Source organism: Malurus melanocephalus, unplaced genomic scaffold, assembly GCF_030028575.1.
Source record: "Malurus melanocephalus ecotype Western Australia unplaced genomic scaffold, MMel_1.1 scaffold_437, whole genome shotgun sequence".
NCBI lineage: Eukaryota > Metazoa > Chordata > Aves > Passeriformes > Maluridae > Malurus > Malurus melanocephalus.
Genome location: NW_026623669.1, coordinates 309942 through 332342, shown reverse-complemented (window position 1 = coordinate 332342; position 22401 = coordinate 309942). Strand labels below are relative to the sequence as shown.

General features: G+C 39.0%; 1 protein-coding gene across 5 annotated transcripts in view; it reads left to right on the top strand.

Annotated features, from left to right (window-relative positions):
• The first annotated feature begins 14204 nt into the window (after positions 1–14204).
• RIC1 (RIC1 homolog, RAB6A GEF complex partner 1) overlaps positions 14205–22401 on the top strand; it is a 46012-nt gene continuing 37815 nt past the window's right edge. For 3 of the 5 annotated variants that reach the window (XM_057380144.1, XM_057380145.1, XM_057380143.1), the window contains exon 1: positions 14208–14619. In XM_057380144.1, coding sequence (XP_057236127.1) covers positions 14479–14619 — 141 coding nt within the window. In that variant the 5' untranslated portion in view covers positions 14208–14478. Of the gene's footprint in view, positions 14620–22401 lie in introns of all 5 variants that reach the window. The other 2 variants (XM_057380148.1, XM_057380146.1) reach the window with 2 other exon arrangements.

The following is a 22401-nucleotide window of genomic DNA, read 5'->3' as shown; positions in this document are numbered from 1 at the left end:
TAACAAGCTGTAGTTAGGCATGACTGAACTCCTGTTCAGAAACTCTTATTGTCTAGGCCTTTAGCCAAACAAAGGTCTGTTTTAATAAAAAAGTTTTGACCATGGAGACTGGGCAGATACTTGTTCCAACCTGGGGTTTACACAGGAGAACATGTACACTGCTTTGATTTATATTTAAACCTTATTTGCCGTAAAAAACTGTTCTCATGTTCCAAAGTCATGAAGTAAATGCTCTAGTAAAGGGGTCTACTGCTGCCTTGTAAACCAGAAGCTTCACAGTAAAATGAGGGAAAAGGTAAAGTAAGAAATAAGGAAAAGTTAAACTGTTCTTCAGCCTCATGCAGCTATGAATAGCTAGATGCTCAAGCTTACTCCACACCAGCCTCTCACTTCACTGCTGTGTGGCAGTGGGAGCTGTGGCACAGAGCACAGTATGGGTTACTGCCCTGCCCGTGCTTCTGCTCCTGCCGGCACTGCCAGCTGACATGCGTGCACACGCTGCTCACAGACACACAGCCTTTTGAACAGCTGGGCTCTGTGCCATTAAGTTACACTCTGTGAAGACCAGCTGCAAAACAAGATGAAACCAATTGCACTAGCCAGGCTGTAGGGACAGAAGCGACACTACCTAAGTATGTTTCTTCTGCTTTTAACYCCCTCCTTGAAATTTTAAAATTGTCAATTATATCCAAATAGACAGAGAGATATGAGAACCAAAATATGAACATGTTAGTAAATCCGGCTTGTATTTTCAGTGTAATTATTACCTTTTTTCCCACTTTGGTAGATTTAAGTTGAACTGTTCTTTTTAGTAGTGTTTTAATAGGATACAATGCCTTCTAAAACTCCACTTTTCTTCAGGAAAAGGTTTTTCCTCTGGTGTTTGGTAGTCTAGGACAGCATGATACAGTTGTGTTTGTTTTCCTCCAAAACCTGGTAAATATATATCTCAGTAATGTAAGCTGCATTTGGGTATATTTAAAAAAGCACTCTGAAATACAGCAGATTATACTACAGCAAATATACCTGAATGCAGGGAGGTTCTTWGCTGTTTTCATAAACTGCCTGCCCAAAGAGCAGGCCATACATCCCAGCATCACTTTACTGTATTTATTTGAACTTCTAACTTAGGGAAGCAGTTGCAGGTAAAAGTAACAGGAAAATAGCTATGTTTCTGAAAAAGAGAAAGTAACTACATTGAAAACTCATATGGCTGCTTTCAGGGGGAACAAGGCGGTCTATTCTGGCCCCGTTTTCTATCCCGGGTGTGAGTTCACAAAAGAAGACTTGAGAAAGTGACCACTTCTTTTGCACTGAATCTTGCTATTTGTCATCTGGCTTATTTCACAAGAAGCAAGAATTTCCTGAGAAAGAGATTAAATTAGCTGACTTTGCGGTTTTCAAAGTGAAGCATCAACACAGTATCTCGTATCTGAGAATCTCAAAATGTTTTCTAAATGTATTTTACTGATGGAGAAGGTAAACTTGTATCTTAATAACAGCAGACTGAAGGACATCAAAGGAATATGTCATACCTCTGAAGCTTCATTATGATCATCATGTAACTAGTTTTATTATCCTTGCAAGGTAAACTGTCAGTGAGCTGCAAGAGCAGGGCTGCCCCATGAGGGGCTATGAACCATGAGCAGTGGGCAAGCTCAGCACCACATCTTCCCCAGCAGGGCTTAACACCAASGTTATGCAGCACCAGGGTTGGTGGCACATCTCTAAACAATCCCATCTCAGTCAAGGTCATGAGTTCAGTTCAAGACTCAACCAGAACAGGCTGGGCACAGCCAGACAGGCCCAGACACAAGGCAATCTACAGTATGTACCAATGGCCCAGACAGGAAAAGCAGCAARTCAGTATGACAGTGGACACGGCTGGGCACAGACCCACCTACAGCTCAGCTCTAGCAAGGCTTGGGTGCCTGGGCATGAACTTAAAGGGGGGTTCCTGGGCCCACGTGTAGAAGATGCATTGGTGGGGTCATCAGCAAGAATGGCCAAGGTAACTGAAACTCCCTGTTACACATAGTGACCCAAATGAGGAGTCTACTGCGTTCTATAACACATCCTGTGTTCAATATTACTAGTTTTAATAGCAATCATTTTTGTATTAGAGTAGGATGTCTCCTATGAGTCCTATTTTTAGAGCAGCCAGTTCTGGAGTAAGTATGTTTCTTCTGCTTTAATTGTAGTATTTAACCACTGCCCTTTATATTGGTATTTTTAAATATTAAAGGGTTTATAAAATCATTTGTAGYAAAGAAATACAGACGCTCAAATATATTTATTCATACTCACATATAACTGTCTGTTTACAAAAATTAAGCCAGTTCCAGTTGCTCTTCGTTGCACAGCAGCATGATTTTTTCCCTTGTGAAAGAAGGGACAGCATGAGGTCTCAGCACAGATTTGGAAAATTCTCGAGTAGAAATACAGCTGACTTGATCCCTGCACCCCCTAGAGCAGATTTTTCTTTCTGGAGGTATTAATCAAGAAACAAAACTAGTCCCAGTTTCTCTTACAGCTAYGTTCTGCTGAGCTGACCACAACGCTACTGACAGATTTACCTCAAGTTAGGAAAAACGGTTACATGCTTTAGTGACCTATTCYCTCTTTTTCAAAACAAACTTGGTTAAATCCAAGGAAATGTCACTTGACATCTGCTTCTGACAGATACACAGTGTGACTTTGCAGTTTTGCTGCTTTTCACAAGTCACCAGACCAGAAGACTGTTAGGGTTGATAACGCAATACCAAGTGCTAGAGACCTTTCTTACAGCAGTTCTGCCTTTACTAAATAATTATGCTCAGGCAAGGGCTTTTAATTTAAAGATAGTGTTATACAAGGTATCACAGTATGGAGCCATGTGATTTTTCAGCTGAATAAATCATCAGCACAGGTAGCACAGACAGACCTGTTACCAAGCAGAGTACTTGCATATGCACACCAGTATTTGTAACAAGAGAAACTTGGAATCTAGGTCTGGAGTTCCTACATTTTTAATGACACCTAGCCCTGGTCAAGCAAGCTATTGACACGAGGGTGACTTGTGTTTTACCAGTCATTTATATGTAGAAACACCAGATTGCTGGTGTTTTCCCCATGTTTGTCAATATCGAAATTATAATGTCCTGTTCTTGGTGAAAAATCCTGTATTTCTGCACGTTCTTTATTCTGCTGGCAGAAGCTGAGTTTTCAGCTCCGTAATATAGGTTTTAATGCCACATTTGAAAACTTCTCTTGAGATCTTTACAACACAGCACAGGATTCTCCCTGTAAGAYGGGAATTTTAGTTTGGGTCTCAGCAAGCGGTATATTATTTTGAAATCTGGTTCTTAGTGGGAGTAGTAGGGAGGATGAAATCTCAGTATTTCAAGGACTGTATAAAAGTCTCACAAATCCAAGAATGACACACAACAAGTACTTATTTTAAATACAGCTTTTCTCCAGATTTTGCTGAGAAACAGCATACCTGGTTTTCCCATGTTTACACAGAGATAAATCCTGAGGGGTTCTGAGCTGTTGCAAGTATCTATGTTCAACAGCAGCTGCAAAACTGAACAGTTGCAAGGACTAGATCTACAAAATTAACTTTTCTACTGACTTCAGTTATGCATTTCAGTGCTTGCTTACAAGCCTTTCACACTGGTAGTTTATTACAGTTGATAAAGCAAGGTTACAAGAGCAGTTTTGCTGATGCACCTTCCTGTGAGCCCTCAGATGTCTGTCAGAAGAATTAAACAAAACATAAAATTTTGCAAATCCACCCATAAAAAGTAATTTGTAATTGGTGAGTCACTAAGGTTCTTATTTTTTTTTTTTAATGTCAACAGAGATTAATTAGAATTCTATTTGTACAAGGTGTCTGGATGAAATGGATTATCTGTCAAAGAATAAAAATACATTTTGAGATGCATTGCCGAGTAAAAGCTGAAGGATCATTGGAYACTGTGATTGAAGGATTAAAATCTTACCCCATTTAATGCCAGGAACTGCTTATGAACTATGCATTATGCATTCCAAATGGATGCAACACAGGAATGASAGTGATTTTCATTATTGGCATTATGACTTTTAACCTTTATGAAACCTTGTTAACACTCGTCAAGTAACAATACATTCTGGCTGATGAACTGATTGTGGAAAAAAATCACAAAATGGTGAGAAAACATGTGCCTGCAATGGAACAGCCTACACAAGAAGTGAGCACGCTGACTTCATCCTTCTGTTTATTTAGTATCTAACCAAATGCAAGCTTCACTGGATACTGCCCAGATCTTATACTGGAAAGTGAACACCAGTCCTTGTTCATACCATTCAGTTTGACAGATTTTGCAATGTTTTCCCCTCATCTCTTCCTTCTATGTCTCCTGTGCCATCAAGCTGGACAGACCTTGCAACGTTGCCCTGCATCTCCTCATTCTGCGTCTCCCATGCAAACAGAGTGCACTCACATAAGCATGGACACACACGTAGCTTGATCCCGTTCCTCCTCTCTGGCTGATCAACAACAACATATATACAGGCTTTCACTCACATATCTCGAAGGTACATTCACATTTGCAGTCCTTTTCACGTCATGAGCAACAAAGTCATTTCGCGTTCTTTTCAATGACTTCAAACCTTGGTCAGATCCTACTCAGCAGCCTGCAGTCCTGAGGCCTTTGATCATTCTTGCTGCCCTTGGTGCCCTTTTTGACATCAAATGATAAGGACAGCCCATTGTGTTCAAGTGACAAGAGCACTTCAAACTTACTAATGAAATAATATTCTTATAACTGTCAGTAAAGTAACATTGAGCTGGTATTTGTTAGGGAAAAACATCAGTGATCTAAAAAGTGCTTAAGAGCTGATACTGTAGCTGTATTTAGGAGTATATTAAAAGCATACTTCACTAATATTTAACTTGTGAATAAGAACCACTTAACAGTATGGTATGTCACACTAAAAATGTATASCTATAGGGTTTAATCTTTTTACAAGAAAAGCCAATGTGAGTTACTAAAGCACTTAAAGCACTTGCTAAATCAGTCTTCTGACTAAACATGTTCCTGCATCTGTCTTCTGTAAAACATGTGCATTTCCTGTCACAGASATAATTTCAATATATTCTGAGTTAGTCAGATCTTTTCATGGACCTACATAAGTAAAACAGAAAAGTAACCCTTAATATGGAATTATAGTAATCTTAATAAAACCTGGTAATTATCCTTAATGAGACTGAAGCCAGTTACTCCAAGACCTGTGTTCCCTACGATTATTTAAGAACTGCTGGTGCTATGTTTCATCATATGATGCCTAAGGAGATAAATAATGGAAAGCTTTCTGCATGTCATTATTTATTTACTATAACTAAGTAATAAGCCAAGTCATAAAGCCACATACAAGCTGAAAAACTGGCAACCAATGGTAAATAAYAGTTATCAAAACAAGCTTTGAGTACAGAATTGTACTTTGTTCTGCTAGCATTTCAACCAGTTTGCTTCCCACTCAACAGCTGGGTGAATGTGTCTAAAAAAGCTGAAATGCTCCTCTTTTTTTTTTTTTTAACTGAAAACAATAGCTTTGATTACATTTAGGAAAATGTCTACTTAACTCTATCAAGGAACTGCTGAGAAGCTGGCATGATTCAGTGGCTATAAAAATGACTGCTGCAGCATAGCCTAAAAGTAGAGGTTCATATAGCAGTTCCCCTTTTATTTTGCGGTTTTGATGCTCGTCTAAATTTGAAGATCAAGCTCCACAGCTCCACATAGTGTTAATTTACCAAAATTAAACCCCTGAACATGACACAGAATACCTAGAGACTTCTCTAAATATGAATAAAGTCAACCAGCTTTCTATAATTTTTCAAATGCATTATTCTTTAATGATTCCATTTTTCATTTAGGTAGTTTAGTATTTTTCAGGTCTATCTAGGAATATAACTTCCGGTATTCACATTCTTTTGTGTGTATATTCTCAGCTAGTCCCAATGTTACATTTTTCGCTGCTTCAGTTCTTCAGGTAAGCAAGTCAAGCTTCTGCATGACAAAAACTTCAAATATGTCTCTTTAAATAATCTACACACGTAAGTGTGATGATCCACATACTCTTAGTAAGATTTTAGTAATGAAGACTTTGATGACATTCTGGAGACCACAAAGATATCCCTGCACAGTATCAGAATAGAAGACAGAGCTCTTGGCTTGTAACTGTTCTCATTCGTCTGAGCCTCATAACTGGAAAACATATTTTAGTTAATGTGCAGGGCACAGGCAGCAATGAGAGCAAATTACAAAAAAATATAGTAAGGAAAAAGCTCTACTTTATGCGATGATATTCTTGCACAGAAATGGTTACCATTSAATCAATGATGATTTGGAATGAACAATCAATTTTCACGTAAGTCACATGAGAAACTATTTGCAAAATCCGTCCTGCAACTGGAAAGTATTTTAAGCCACCATACACAGACCATTAACAAATAGGTTAAAAAAARAGCAGAATTTGAAAATACCATCTTTTCTATGAGATTTCCATAGGAAACAGCTCAAAATATGATGCCTCTCTGATGGTGACMATGCCCATTGTGCTTGCAGCTTGCAGTACTTTAGGGATATTTGGACAGCACTCTCACAGTATTAACTTGGCTGAAAGAGACACAAGACCCTCACAGAAAGGTTGATTTTTTTTTCCAGTCTAATCACTGATCACCAAGAACTAAAAGCTGAATTGATGACCTTTTTCTTTCAGACACTGCTAGGTCACTACAGACAGAAACAAGCTTCTAGGGGAAGAGAGAAGGGAATTGAAATTTCTGTTGCCTAGGTCTGTTGCATGGCTGTAATACAAAAATTGACAAAAAAACCTGGCTCTTGAAACAAGCATGTAATTTGTCTGCCATTTCATGGATCACTTACAGCACTTTGTGTACATTTCCAAGCAGCTTGGGAATAAAATTCCCAAGTTCAGATGATGCTCTGCTTGCAAAATACTTAAAAAGAACCAGCTCAACCAGTATAAACACATAATCAAAGCACAGTGGAGCTGTTACAGCTCTCTACTCACYACAAAAAAAACCTCCAGAGGGCACTGCTAAACACAATCTGCATCCTAACATAATGTCAGAGGTTATTTATTATGCATCTCAGTCCAAGTAAGCCCAATAAMGAGACACAGAAGACAAGATAAGGTTAAGATCCACTAATATTACAGAGGAAAATACCACTGTTTTCTTTCTTCATTTTACTTGTTTCTTATTTCTGCTCAAGAAGATACTTGTAGATGAGTTTTACATCTTTGTCACCTGAAAGTCAGGACCTTGCTTCTTGGACTTTGACACAGACTGTGTTCCATGCTGCAGACGATGTTCAACAGATTACCAGATCAGACTTCTGYCTCCAATACCTGTTGTCCTTTACCMTTCCCCTTAGGACTCAAAACATTCAAATTCATCAGCAGAGCTGAGGTATGATCTATTRCAGGTAGACAAAACATGTTGTGGATATCATGTATGACTATAACATGCATAGCAATATAATTCAAATGCACTTTCTTTGAATTTCAGATTATATGATAAAGCAGATGTTCACAGTATTCCAGAAACACCTAGTAAAACCAGTAATTTAAATGTAGAATATCTGACAAGTCTAGGCCATGCCATCTACCAATATTTCCATATGCAAGAGTCCCTATCTCTCCAACTCTTTTGTTTSCTACTCCCATATCCATTTAATACACTGTTGTGGGTTAAGATTTTCCCCCTTTTGTTCCCTTTCTTTGGGAATTTTTTCTTTCCCATTTGTTGCTGGGATACACTAATTGCCAGGTCATCCTCTTGAGGCTGGGTGATTAACGAAGACAATGATACCTATGCCCCACCTAAACGGTCTTGCCAAGCGCTCGGAGAGAGTGTTTTTGTGTGGTGGAGGGGGTAACTTCACTTGCTTGGCTGCTTCRCTGAGAGAAGGAAGTCTGCCCGCTGGCTGCTCTGGAGAAAGCTGGCCTGCCTTTTTTCTGCGGAGACCAGCATCTCTGCTCATTGAGCTCCTGCTTGCTGCACAGTGGTTCTTCTCTCCTGTGCCTTGCCGGGAACCTCTGTGATTCCAGCTTCGGGGGTGAGCTCTGCTCCATCCCGTCTCGGAGCCGTGGGATTTCTGCTCGTCTCTTTGCCGTCCTGGGTTTCTTGCCGTCCAGAGGAGCACCGAGATCAGCRTTTCCGCTGTGAGTTTTGCAGAGAAACTTTTCTCCATCCACCTCTGCCATTTTGTGTCCATCACTGGCGCTGCGGGAGATCTGAGTCAGCCGGGACCCGCGTCACCGCGTCCCCTGCAGCTGCTGGGGAATCGTCGCACCCGCCCTGCCCGGCCGGGAGCCAACAACGCCCCTGCCAACTGGGACTGTAACTGCACAAAGTGGGGGGTGTGTCTCTGTAAGGCCGTCACTGGGTTTGGGACTGGGCTGGTTGCTGCTATTGTTATTGTTACTTGTTTCACCTTGTTATACATATTAGTAAAAGCTGTTATTCCCTTTTACCCATATTCTTGCCTGAAAGGTTGTGCTTTTTCAAAGCCATAGTAATTCGGAGGGAAGGTGGGTCATATCCACCTCTCCAAGGGGGGGGGGGGTCCCTGCCTTCATTGGCAAACACATGTCTTTCAAACCAAGACATACACTCTCACTGTAGCATGTACATCATACTTYATGTAGGTGGTGCTACCTGGTAAAAATATGCACTTATCACCCCAAAAAAGTTTCATTAATGTCTTTCCATATATAGCAGCTCGCATGGCTCTTAGGCCAAATTGTTTACAATTAATAGACAATGTTTTTCCAGCACTAGTTTATACTGAAAATARTAGAAAATACATACCAGAGCCAGTTAGCTCCTTCTACAATCCCTTTTTCCTCTTGGAAAGCCATATATAGTTTGTATACAGACTCCTTGTTGAGCAGAGGTGATCCAATCCAATTAAATGATCTGCAGTTCATTATGTCGATGCTTTGCATAGGAGGYGGTATTGTGTGTTCCAGAATCTAAAATAATTTAATTATTTCCTAAAGCTGAGACTTTAAAAATTATTTGTGAATCTGGATGTTTCGTCTTGCTAGTATCAAATATCAAAGACCTTCAAGGAACGCAGTTCTCCAGACATACTCAGAAACCACAATGGCTTTTGGCAAAAAAATTRTGTGCACAAAGCAAATACTTCAGTGGTAAGCTATTCATGAAACTAAGAGCATATTCACCAGTCACTGAAACCTAGATAATGAAATSTGAAAGAACAGACTGTATTTCTAAGGATATTTGCACTGATGTAGATTTTCTTTAAAAATCCCATCCTACTGAACTTAWAGCAGTTATGAAAACCAAACTGAAGTCCTCAGGGCTGTATAAGCTGAAGAAGACAGGTTTTCAGCAAATGTCAGGCTAGCTACATTAAATCTGATAGACCACRGTTTTGGCACATACATTTATATCAACATTGTCAATGATTAATCCATCAAATGACACAGGTTGCTTCCAGAACTTTGAGATATTTTCTCCCTTTTCAACTGGCTTTATATACTACATATGGCTGTTAATGAACAGAAAGAGCTCTGCCATGCTTTTCCTATTTTCTCTGAGACAAGTAAACAAAAGCAAGTATTTCAGGCACAACCTCATCTGATTTCTAACATAACTAAACCATGACCATAACTTTGTTACTCTATTTGTATCCACATACATTTCCACTCTGAAATTCACTAGTAAATTTAGTTGCAAATTTTACTTGGGGCGAAAGCCACTTTTGAATAATATATACATTTAAGAAAATCAAATAAAAATTTGTCAGTTGTTTGATTCATTCACTGGAAAAAAACCCCAACAAAACATTATTGCAAAACACTGTTAAAGAAGCCAAGAAAACTGGGTTTGTAGTGCTGATCATATAAATTGTTGTGCCAGAAAGTGAAAAGGTACCATATGATAAGTGCAAAATGGATAATACATCATAAAATGCATGGTGGTATATTAGATATACTCAGAGAATGATCTGAATCCAATAACAATTAATTGCATTAACTTTAAATTAATAAATGGTAAATAATGTTGCCAACTAACTTTGTGACCACTTGTAAGTGACTGATTGCTAGAAAAGTCAGATGGACTTTTATCTAATTAATTTTATTACTTGCCCTTTCTTTGCTCAAAATTAGCTTTTTACTGTATTTAAATGTAGCTGGGTATAGAACACAATTTTGAAAAATTGTCAGAAAGTAAATCTAAACATTAGGATTAAGAACYGCATTGTACTCTGTTCCAGAATTATTGTTTTGTCCTAGTACTTCAGGTGATCAACTGTACTGAAGCATAAATTGCTGGTATTAAGTAGTAACAATACAATAAACYGTTCTTCCCCTTCTTCCTAACAGTCTGTTCACAGGAATACACCTTCCATCTCTTTTGGATGAATTCAGAAAATGTCTGAAATAATCAGAGCAATTTTTCTCTTTATTAATGCAACTGACTGGCTTTAGCATTTAATCCACTATTATATTTTCTTGTTTCACTTTCAAAATATGTAAGATTTCCTTGCGGTGTTACAAGAAATCACTTCCTTTTTACTGGCTTTGGTTTAGGGTGTTTGCTTTTTTAAAAATTTCTGRTATTATTATTTCAATACTTATTTAGATTTCATCTTCAAGGATGGTAACAAWCACTATAATTCATCCTCTGAGAACACAACTGTAGATGGTCCACTGGAAAATTATGTGAGTATCTGTCCTGTTTATATGTAAATGTCTATTTTGGTGGATCAATGGATGACTTAATGACATGGGTCATTTAAACAAGGGGCTGATCTATGGCAATCTTCACACTTCAGCAGAAGGCTGCAAGGTAAAGGACTCATTTGTTCCATAACCAGTTTTACTAAGTGAAGATGACTTAACACAGACATTTCTAAGGACATAATACAGATGCTCACTCACTGTCACACCCTTTCTGTGTTTTATATGACAAAATACCCGTACATGTAAGCAGCATGGCAAAAACTTCATGACATTAACATGACTAGGCCTCAGTAACAGTCATTCTGTAAGGTTTCATTTTTACTTTGAGCTTTGTTGTTACTAGTGACAACAGTGGAGGAAGGAGTCACTGTTTTGGTTAAATTTAACATGCAAGAACTGACACACCATCACTGCTAATGCAACAGCTGCAGATACATTAGGGGCGAGCTACCCGCAGAATCTCAGGGACAGATCAGGGCAACAACTGCACTTTGACACCAGGAATCTTAACAGAGGCAACTACACAGCACAGCTACCCTCGTCCAACATTTTCATTCCAMACCTACTATGCTACCAGCAGTCTTCTCCTCCCTTTCACTAGCCTGCTAATATCAAAATTTTGTATGTAGGCTTACGACATTTCAGTGTCTCAGGATGTTCCCACAGCTCCGCATGAGCTCTTCCTTTCCAGGACACAACAATCTCAAAAGTGCAGTTTCCCAAATAACATGACTTTCACTGAATAGGCAGCTGCAATCAAGATTTATCTTCAGCTACATGAACTTGATGACAACTGACAAGTGGACTTTAGCGTATAAAGGGCTTTCACAACTCTGTTGAGCTTTGTTATCATGGTCTTGCCACTGTCTCCTGTAATTGTGCCTTGGTAGCCACTGCCAGAGCTGTTCAAGAAACTCTCCAGGCTTTGTCCACTGCACACATTTAATTTCTACACAACTTTTGTGTCCTAGAGTATTATGAGTTACATTCCCATATGACAGCATTCAGAAATATGCCTTTCTAGTCAAGTACAAACAACCTATTATTAGAAAAAGCCTACCATTACTGAATTGTCATTCTAGGCATCTAGATATGTTCTTGATTCAACCTACAAAAATGTACCCAAACCATTACCTGCTTTAGATCACTTTCATATTAGCAATGTGAGGATTTTGATAGCCACACTTTTAATGACATGCTGTCATCACCATTATTTCTAATTTCAAATATGCACCTCTTGTCTTTTTATAGAGAAAAGAACAATGGCAACAATCCAAAAATTGCAAGGCTCTAGTCTCTGTGCACAATGTACAGTTACCACAAAATCCTACCACACAGTTGCTATTAAGAGCTGTAGCTRTCTCCTTCATTAACGCTGCTGTCAGCACACAACCTGGCATTGATCCACACATGATCAGCATGACCTGGAAGTATGTTTGCCTCTTACATAAACATATTAGGATGCTGCAGCATTAACATTAACCAAAGAAGCTACAAACAATTGCAAAAAACATGCAGCTCCCTCATTATATCTTTCATGGATTTTCTTTGAAGAATTTCTTCTTACTTTCAAGTAAAATGAATTCAGCAAAATGCAATTAATCCAGAAAAAGGATGATTCTGAAGTTGTTCTGAATTTTTAGAATGTATTTTGTGTCATTTATTTAATAATCTGAGGAACAGGAGGAGAGTCAATATAATCAGATGATGCCACACTTCTAATACAGTTTCCATTTCCGAATTTAGAAGACCAACAGTCAAAAACATGGATCAAAAAGGATTCAGAGAAGAGAAGAGACTATAGCATAAGCACTGGTTGTCACATATTTAAGTGTGGGAAATTTAATGTTAAGGTATTCCCAATTCGCCCAGTTAAAAGCCTAAGGTATGAAGTATCTTAGCATTTTTTCCCCCTACTTTTTTTTTTTTTTTTCAATATATGACTACCACAATAGTTTTATTACTATCTATGTGCTTATAAATCAGTGTTCTTTTTGTGCCTATGTTTCATTTGAAACATGGTATTCAAATGGTAATAAAAATTCGTATGTCAACAAAATCAGGAAGCTTTTAGGAGAGAGAAGGCCTTAGGTGTGGGGACAGACCATGTAATTTGCATGCTATGAGACCTGTTTCCAGACAGCTCAGTCCAGATGAACTCCTCTAACAGGCACTGCTGGGGGACTTGCTCATAAAACTCTATTCATTATTTTTACCAACAGCTAATTGTTTCCAACACAGGCACTGCCTTTGTAATGGCATGGAGACTTTAATTCTCTTCTATGTTCTTTTGTTTTCCAGTTACAGAAAAAGACTAAGAAGCCTCATTTACTACCTCTAAAGCTGTAGCTTCAGTTTCTACTTTTCATCCTTCACACTACAAGCCCCTTCTCTCTCCACAGTGTGTAAACAAAAGCATTTGTGCAATCATGGAAACAAGATTAACAAACAGGTCTTGGACTCAGTGTGGATCCTTGATCCAACTCATCAGTTGGGAGAAATGTTTGTGCCAGCACCTATTAGAAGCCTGATGCCAAACCGACTACGCAGCACACACACCATGCCCTGAACTCACATTGTCCCCAAAACACCCTCAGTGGTAATGCTCACACCTGCAACTTGCAAGGCTTTCTCACATGGATTGCATCAAAAGCCATAGAATGACGTGGGTCAGAAGGAACTTTAAACGTCATTTAGTTCCAAGCACCTGCCACGAGCAGGGACACCTTCCACTAGACAGGCTGCTCAGAGCCCCATCCAACCTGGCCTAGAACACTTTGGGAGATGGGTCACCCACAACTTTTCAGGGCAGCCTGTGCCACGACCTCACCACCCCCACAGCAAAGAACTTCCTCCGAAATTCTTCGCTAAACTTACTCTGCTTAAGTTTTAATCCATTCCCCCTTATCCTGACATTCCCGGGTCTCCTTCTCTTCTTTCTCCTTCTCCCCAATCCTCCCAGCGCCCCTCAGCCCCCGATGCCGGGCGCGCCTKTTCCGCCCGAGCCCGTGACGCGCTGATCTATGACGTCACTTCCGCTCGGCCGGGCCCGCCCCGTGCCGCCGCCACCGCCCCTCGGGGCCTCGGACAGCGAGGGGAGGGGCAGGAGGAGCAGCAGGAGCAGCAGGAAGAGGAGAAGGAGGAGCAGCAGCAAGAGGAACAGGAAAAGCAAGAGGAAGGGTAGACGGGAGGGGGAGGATCCGAAGAAAGAGGAGGAGCGGAAGAAGGAGGAGGAGGAGGAGGAAGAGGAGCGGAAGCGGAAGGGGGAGGAGATGGCGGCGGGGGCCTCGGCGACGGCGACGACACCGACCCGGAGCGCGGGCGGGCGAAACACCCGCGGGAGGGCGGAGCCGCCGCTGCCGCCGGCGCAGCGCCCCGGCGCCCGCTCGGAGCAGTGACCGCCCGGCCGCGTYCCCGCCGCCTCCGCCTCCGCCTCCCTCAGGCCGCCCGGCCCTCGCCCAGCCCGCATTCTCCTCCGCCCCCGGCGGCTGTGGCTCTTTGCCGTCCCGGCACCGGCGACGGCGGCCCCAGCGTCGGGGAGACCTCAGTCCCCCGTCCCCGGTGGTGCTGAGCTCAGGAGTCCCGTCGCTGTGCCGGTGATTATGCGTGGTCGGCTGCGGACCCTGCATCTCTCCTTCGGCTGATGCCCCCGCTGTCCCCTCGTCTAGGCTAGAGCAGGTTGAGCGCCAGCACCTCGGGAAATCTTCAGCCATGTATTTCCTCAGCGGCTGGCCCAAGAGGCTCTTGTGTCCTCTGGAGTCCCTGGAGCAACCGCTTCACATCCAGACGGATCCCCAGAGAGCTTTCTTCGCAGTTTTGTTCCCATCTCAGCTAAGCATCTGGTACTGCAGAGTGAGTATCCTTGGTCTCATAAGCTCTTGGACCTTCCTCTTTCAGCTGACAAGACCTGTCGTCTGCTAATTATTTTTTTCTTCTTCCAGAAACGATTGTAAAAATTGACGCTAACTTTACAGGATATTTCATTATTTGAAATCTGAGCAGTTATCCACCGTGTTTAGTGATAACAGGATAGCGTTAACAAAATATGCAGCATCAATTTGCTTGCAGTTAACACCGTTTTTTCCTAAAAAATGCGACTTCCAAGGAACTTTTTTTTGAAACTCTGTGTAGTGCTTGTGCTTAACATAAGGAGTGTTTGTAGCAGTCGGGTTTATGTGCACATAGGCTTCATGTCTTCCACCTTTTTATTTTCTGTGTTTTATATAAAAGAACATAGTAATGTAGGAGATACGAAACACTTTTTGTAAAGCACAGGACAACTTCTATCATTATTCACCCAGAATGTTACTAGACAGAAGTTCACAAACTTTTCTTTTATGGAATGTGTAAAAGATTTGTGGTCATAATAGAAGACTAGTCATGGCTTGTGCATGGAAGTTGCCAAGTCAATCTAGCTACACCTAATTTGAAACTGTGAGTAATGGACATTAAATGCTGTGCTTTTAATTCACATTGTATTAGTATGATTACAAAACTGCTGTTTGTCTCTTTGATTTGATGTAGTCAATGAAAACTGTGATACTAACTTTAAATTTTGATGCTGAATCCTTTTAATATTGCCTAGATTAGACCCTAGATCTGTCTATAAATATCTCCAGCTCCAGGTGGTTTATAGAGTTCATCTCGGATTACCAGGGAAAACCAACAATCCAGTTTTAGAAAGCTGATACTGAAAGATGTCAAATGACAGTCATAACCTTAAAATCTCCTTTTAAGTTATGATGAGATTTCATCATGTTGTGTTTTATTATGCTCTGCAAGGCTGTTCACTCATACCTGCTGGGTGCTGATGCTGTTTTTTGAACCTAGACAGGTATCCAGCTATCACATAATCAGCTCGATAACTACCGTGTGAACAACATCATGTGGCCCATGTTTTCTTAGATTTCTGGCACACGGTGCATCGAAAGTGAACACTCTAGCTTTTGCCAGTTGTTGAACTTGTAGTTGTAATCTGTCAACAGAGCAGAACTGCTCTTCTTTTTCATGAAAAAACATAGAAAACAACAGTCTCGTGAAATGCTTCACGAGATGTACCCTTGTCTAGAAAGTAGTTTATAGTCTGTTCTCAAGGACGAGGTTCATTAGCTTGCATGCTTGGACTTGTTTTGAAATGTTAAACATTGTATAACTGGCTACAGGCAGAGCACTGAAGAATTCACTTGCTGCAGAAGTGTTGAGTATATTCACAGGCCATTAATATTTTTAAAATAGAAATTGATTCAGTTTGTTGTGGGTGCTTTTGAGGAAGGTGCTGGTTTTGCCAGGCTTGACCACTGACTGATCTTAAACTGGAAAATATGTTATAGTCTCATGGCCTTTTTGGACAACATGGGTGTTATCAAAAAATCTGTAAGAACAAAGATTTTGGTCAAGGTAATTTTTAAAGTTAATTTCTTGCATAATTTTTATGTATATAGCTGGGGCTCTGAATGGGGTTTGGGTTTTTTTTTCCCCCAGGCTTTTCTTTTTTGTCAGTTTTTTTATTTGTGCTCAAAGGTGAGGCTTAAAAATATATGAACTTTGATAAAATAAAATTATACATTCTATTAAATATTTTTGTTTGTCAGAAGTATATTCTTTGAAACAAGAATAAGTTCTAGTCAGGTTGAACTAACTTGATTTCTTGAAGTAGAAAAACCTTCAGGCTAATGTTCTTGTTAAGACTTGTTACTATCTCAACTATATATCAAAGGTTTCATGTAAGAATGAGGTGGTGAGACTGGGAAAGTTCTGTTTTGAAATTTTCAAAAATGGGTCTCTTTGAAATGCTTCCAGGCGTGTGCACTCAGTATCTRTATTTTTAAGGAGATATAATAATGTGGCAAGCTCCTTTTCACGTTCTGCATACTAAGAACTGGTGGAACTAAGGGGAGTTTATCCTAAGGTGTGGATTGTTTTCTGTTTGGAATCAACATACGTATTAAGACTCAAAACTGGGTAACTAGTGTTGGGAGAAAACTGATGGAATTCTGTGAGTGTTTTTGAACCAAAAAGTCCTTGACTATTTTACTGTTGGTTAAGTGGGATTGGATTGTGGATAGAGAAGACCATTCAGGTGAATGTTTTGGATCATGCACCAGTCTTGGTGAAAGATCACTGGGCACACATCCCCGACATGTTGACATTTGTTTATGAATTATAGGCATGTGCTACTGTACTAGTATGCACATTAGCAAGCATACACATCATAGTCTGTATTGTTCTACCCTAATTTTATTCTGTCGTTTTCAAAGGGGCTTATATTGGCCACCTMGTCCAACTGTCTGACCAATTCTGGGGTGACCTAAAGTTAAATCATCTTATTAAAAACATTGTTCAAATGCTCTTATACACTGGTAGCCTGGGCATCAGCTGCATCTCTTGAATGCCTGTTCCAGAGTTTCAAAAGAAACAAAACAAATGAACAAAAAAGAATGATGTAACACCAAAATAAACACATTTTTTAATGATACAAAAAAATTCTTTCTTGCTCCCTATTGGATTCTGCTAAATACACCCCACTGTATTTACTCTGTTCCAATTATTTTTCTTAAACCAGAAGTTTTAGGTCTAGGTAACTTAGAAAATTCCTTGACACWGAGAGCCAATGACACTATTTTCATTGACAGCATGGAAAAGTCTGTCAGACATTCTGGTAATGTTAAATACTTGGAAGCTTGAAATAAGAAACATCAATTAATGATAGAACCTTTCTAAAATGCTGTAATGAGATAATTGATGATTAATAGATTGACTTGGTAACTGAAGATGAGATTTCACTAGGCAGCTGTGCCAGTCCTATGTGTCATGATCTTTCCTGCTTACACCTCTATTTTAATGGGTCATATGGTGGACTAGTGATGTTTTTTTACAGGGCCRTTAAGCTTAATGAACAAATAGAAGCCTGTTTATTTAGTTGATGACGGGGGTCAAAGGAGCATTGTAGCTGGCCCTTTGAAGGTGTTACTCCTTTGAAACACTTGTGGCTTTAATTTTGAATTGGTTTGATTATCTCTTGAATTCTAGAAATTCACCCATAGGAGTCCAGATATTAAGGGAGAATCTATGCAGCTAAGGAAGAAGGTGTTGTAGATGAGTGGAGTTCCCTGCCTAACCCTGGACGAGTGAGTTGTGTGCAACAAGAATAGTCTGCTGATGCAGTTGTATATATGAATATGGTTCAGCGTTTCCTTTCTTTAGTATCAGCAAACTTGTGACAGTGACAGGAATATATGCTGCTCTTGAATATTTAATGAAAACTTTGTAGGTTGTTTGATTATCTGCTGTGACTGTGCCCGTCAAAACCAGTTTTGTGAGCCCTTTGAAGCCAAGGGTAGCTTGTCCCGTTTGTTCACTCAGAGAAGAATTTCTTGATTACCTATATGCAGCTCAGATTATGATTTACATTTACTCTTCTTTTTTAAAATTGTGTTTTAGTTTCTTTTTTTTCTGGTGATGTGATACTGAGTCAGAGCACATAAATGAACTAAAATGAGGTTTTGGGAAAGCTTGCCTGTCAGAATCCTAAATTGTCAAATAATTGGTATTCATTCTAAATGCTGGGTAAGTTGTTCAGACAGCTCTCGTGGCTGACTCTTACGTGCTCTTCAGTCTCTAGCTGTTGCCATTAAGAGTTGAAGTCATATGTGCTTTAAATCTAAGCACACAATAGAACAAAACAGGAGACTGCATCTGTTGGGGAAGTGATCTCCATAACCTGGAATTTTGCCATGCTATAAAAGGAGTTATTTGTGACACCGTGCATAGAGTTTATAAGATTCAAATTATCATTCAAATTATCTTCAGTTGTTTCTGTGGTCTTTTTAATTACAAGTGGCCATTAAAAAAATGTTTTCACTATGCTTTCAAGATTATGTCTTCATTTCAGAACTGTAAGCAGAATAATTTACAGAATTATTATGTGTGGCTTTTGCTTAATAGAATTGAATACAACCTCTGTAGGATTTTTATCTAGAGTTTGCAGAATGGRGCAACAGATGTCTTGGTATTCATGTAAGTGGTAATGTTGGCTGTATTGTGAACAATATGACACAGATAGCATCAGTTCGAGTTAAGATATCCTGCTTCTTCTGCTTCCTTAGTAGTTTAACCCCTGAGATGCTGCTCTCTTATTGATGTCCTTTAGACATTTGTCTGAGAAGGCCATTTCTTTTCATATGTCAGTAACAGTTGTGCTCCAGCTTCTACTAAAARGATGCGTTTGTGATTACTTAATGTTAAATGTTACACTGATGTATTTATCTAATGAAATGCAAAATTGTCATATGGTTATTCAGTAGCATTTASCAGATGTTCAGTGTCTCTTGTGTTAATATAAAATAGATGACCCCTGAAAGCTGGGTCATAACTACTTTCATGAAGGGAAGAAGCATTGTCACTTATGAGTTTTCACTGTCCAGTTAGCTGGGTGTGTAAAATGTGCCTTTACTTTTTGGCAGCACTTTGGATTACTAGATTAACTGAAAACTTTCACTTRGGAGAGGTAGTGATTGACAATTCTGTACTTTGGTTTTCTGAATTTCACAATAGCCATGAAATGCACTATTGGAAGCTGTGTCTGCTATGTTTGTTGGGTGGAGACTGTTGATTATAAGCTTTCCTAATACTTTGAAAATTAATTTAAAGGTGTTACAGTTGTATAATTAACCATGCTTTTAGAAATTCATTTATGACCACTTTGTATCTCTGTTACTGACAAAAAAAATTTGTGGTCTATCTGTATGAATTTTTCTGTGCCTTAGGCACACATCCTTGCTTTTCTCAAACCTTTCTGTTTCATTAGTTTATAATATTACAAAGCTTCAGCATTTAAAGTGAAGCACTCACCATGTAGCAACGAAATAAAGTGCACGGTGTCACCAGGCTTTTGTTCTGTTCTGCTTTGTTTTGTTCTGTTTTCTCCCAGCCTTGTCTTTGTCACTTAGATCATAAGCTCATCTGAACAGTGTTTTTGATTTTTGTCTTGTGCCTACAGCCTAATGAAGCATTGAAGCATTTGTCATATAAAACTAAAGAGAACATTTGTGTTTTTTTAAAGGAATGGCCTCTTTATTACAAATGTGATGGATCTTTGATGTCCACAATAATATATGGTCAGGGCTTGAGAATTTTAGGTTTTAACAGTTATCCACATCTGTGCAAGTTCTATGATTGCCGTTACATTAAGAAACCCAAACCCGTGCTTAAGACCATGTTGCATATGTGCTGTCAGGCCATGTGTTGGATTTTCAGRCTTAGTTCAGTAGTTTTCTGTTGTATTTACTGACCTACTTAACTTGTAAAATCCACAATATGCAGAGTTTGTCATTAACCTACAGCAGAGAATCTGGTTTAAGGAAACTAMTTTTTTCATTATTTTATATTCTGTCAAATGATTGCAGCTCTTTCCRGTTGGTTAATGTATCATTTTCTGTGACACTCTGTAAACATCTCAATTAGGACAGGCACTCACTCATGGGAGGGCTGTTGTTCAAGGCTGGCTGTTCAAGGCTACYTGTCCTCTTTAAAAAAGGCCTTTTCAGAACAATATTCACATGTTAGTTGAGGGTTTAAATGTCAACTTGATTTGCTTTTACATCAAATGTGGTAGAATGCTTGTGTTTAGGTAAATTAAGAAGTAATTTCCCATATCAAAGCTTGCTGAGAGAGATAGCTTTAGGTTTTATATACCTTAATATATTTTTTTGTAAAAACTACTTTATATATGGCTCAGTGTTCTGACACAGTTTATGCTGCTGATACTTGGTAAATGGTCAAGATACTGTATTTGGTCAGGTAGAATTAAATAAAATAATAACAGTTTGGGATTATTTCATCATGAGTTTGGCTGCAGTGTTTTGTGTTGTTTGTTTTTTTTTTTAATTGTTTGCATAGGTATTTTGTCCAGATGTTGATAGGGAGCTCRTTTTTCACACTGGAAAGTCCAGAGGGATTCTTCATATACAACAGCAGCTTATAATGAAACAGACCTGAGTTTTTAGATAGTTTGAATTTAAGTAGCTTTGTTGATGGAGCTATCTTGCTACCTTACTGTTTTATGAATAGTGCAATTCATTTTTGGCCATCCAAATCACATTTGCTTTCATGTTATAATCTCACATCAGTAAAAAAGATGCATGTTTAATGCTGGAAGAATATTGTTGTGAAGCACAAAAACTTCTGAGTAAGAACTGTGGAGCATGTTAGGAAGAGATAGCCAAGGTAGCTCTCTGATGGAAGGAGATAAAGTATATTRAACTGTGAGAACAAGAAGTTCTGTTTCTTTTCAGTACTGTTAACTAGGGCACTGGAGAATCTGTTTGCACTTTAGTAATGGCAATGTTATATTCTTTTTAAGTTTTTTTTCCTATTTTTCTTCTCCCTATTTTTCTTACCCTGTAAGCATGCACTGCCACAGTTCTGTTTATAAGTGAGTGGCAGCTTCTGTTTTGCCTGACCTTATGTTCTTCCTGAGAGACAAAATGTACTGTATCAAAATACTAGATTTTCTTTGAAGCAGATTATAAAATGCCAGATATGTTTCTTATCTATTTTGGGAAGCTTTTGATAGTGTTAAATTGCAATTTGAATTAAGACTTGCGTACTGCGTTCTTCCTTGGTTTTATATTCTTTCTTCCTTAACATCTGAACATGGTTACTTCTTCCTGTGGACAGTTCTTTAACATCTCTTTAAACAAACCTATATTTGTTAGGTCCTTTGCTATGTTTCTGGAATCCAGTTTCTCCTAAAGTTGTGTCTCTAACATTACTATTTCAGCAAGTGSATTTTAATAATTTTAAAGGAGGATTAATATATTGATTTATTTGAGACAGGGGCTAGATTTCTTTGTCATTTTAGTAGCTGCATGCAGAAGTGTGAAGAGGGAAAACCGTGGAGTTTTCATGAAGCTGATACGGAGATTTGTGGTTTTTTTAACAGAAACACATGCAAAGATTGAGGGAAACTTCTAATTAGTAGATTCTAAACCTCTACTGTTTCTATACAGAGTATGAGGTAAATATATACAACTAGCAAGAGAAGAGTATCTAAATAATTAGGCTCCCTGCCTTTTTTGTGTGTGTATGTGTGTGTGTTTTTGGGGAGGGTTTTTTGGTGTAGTTTTGATATTTGGTGGGTTTTTTTGTTTTCTTTGATTTTGGTTTTATTAGTTAAAATGTATGTTCAATGGCTTGCTGTAGTTGGGTCAAGTAGTTAAGTTGTTATATATACCTGTTTATGGAAGTACTCCTTTGCCATTATGCATTTTCAGTCATTTTAGATATAATAAATGACTTCAAATATAAAATTACCACTTCTCTTTCTCTTGCGTGAGCAGWGCAGGATCTTGAGCTGTCCTTCTATCTTTGTTAATCTGAAAGATTCACACATCTATGGAAAGCTTTGAAATGGGAGAGTGCATTTTTGTGTTAGGATTTTTCTCACTTATGAATTAATGCTTTTGAGCTGTGGAGTATATGGAAATAAATTGAATCAGTGTAATAATTCATCATTTGTGATGAATTATTTAATTTGGAGTGCGTCTGCTTTCTAATAAGAAGCTACTTAAACTACAAAATGATAACATTGTGAGTGCAAGCAATCATTTTAAACTCCTGTAGTCCTCATCTATA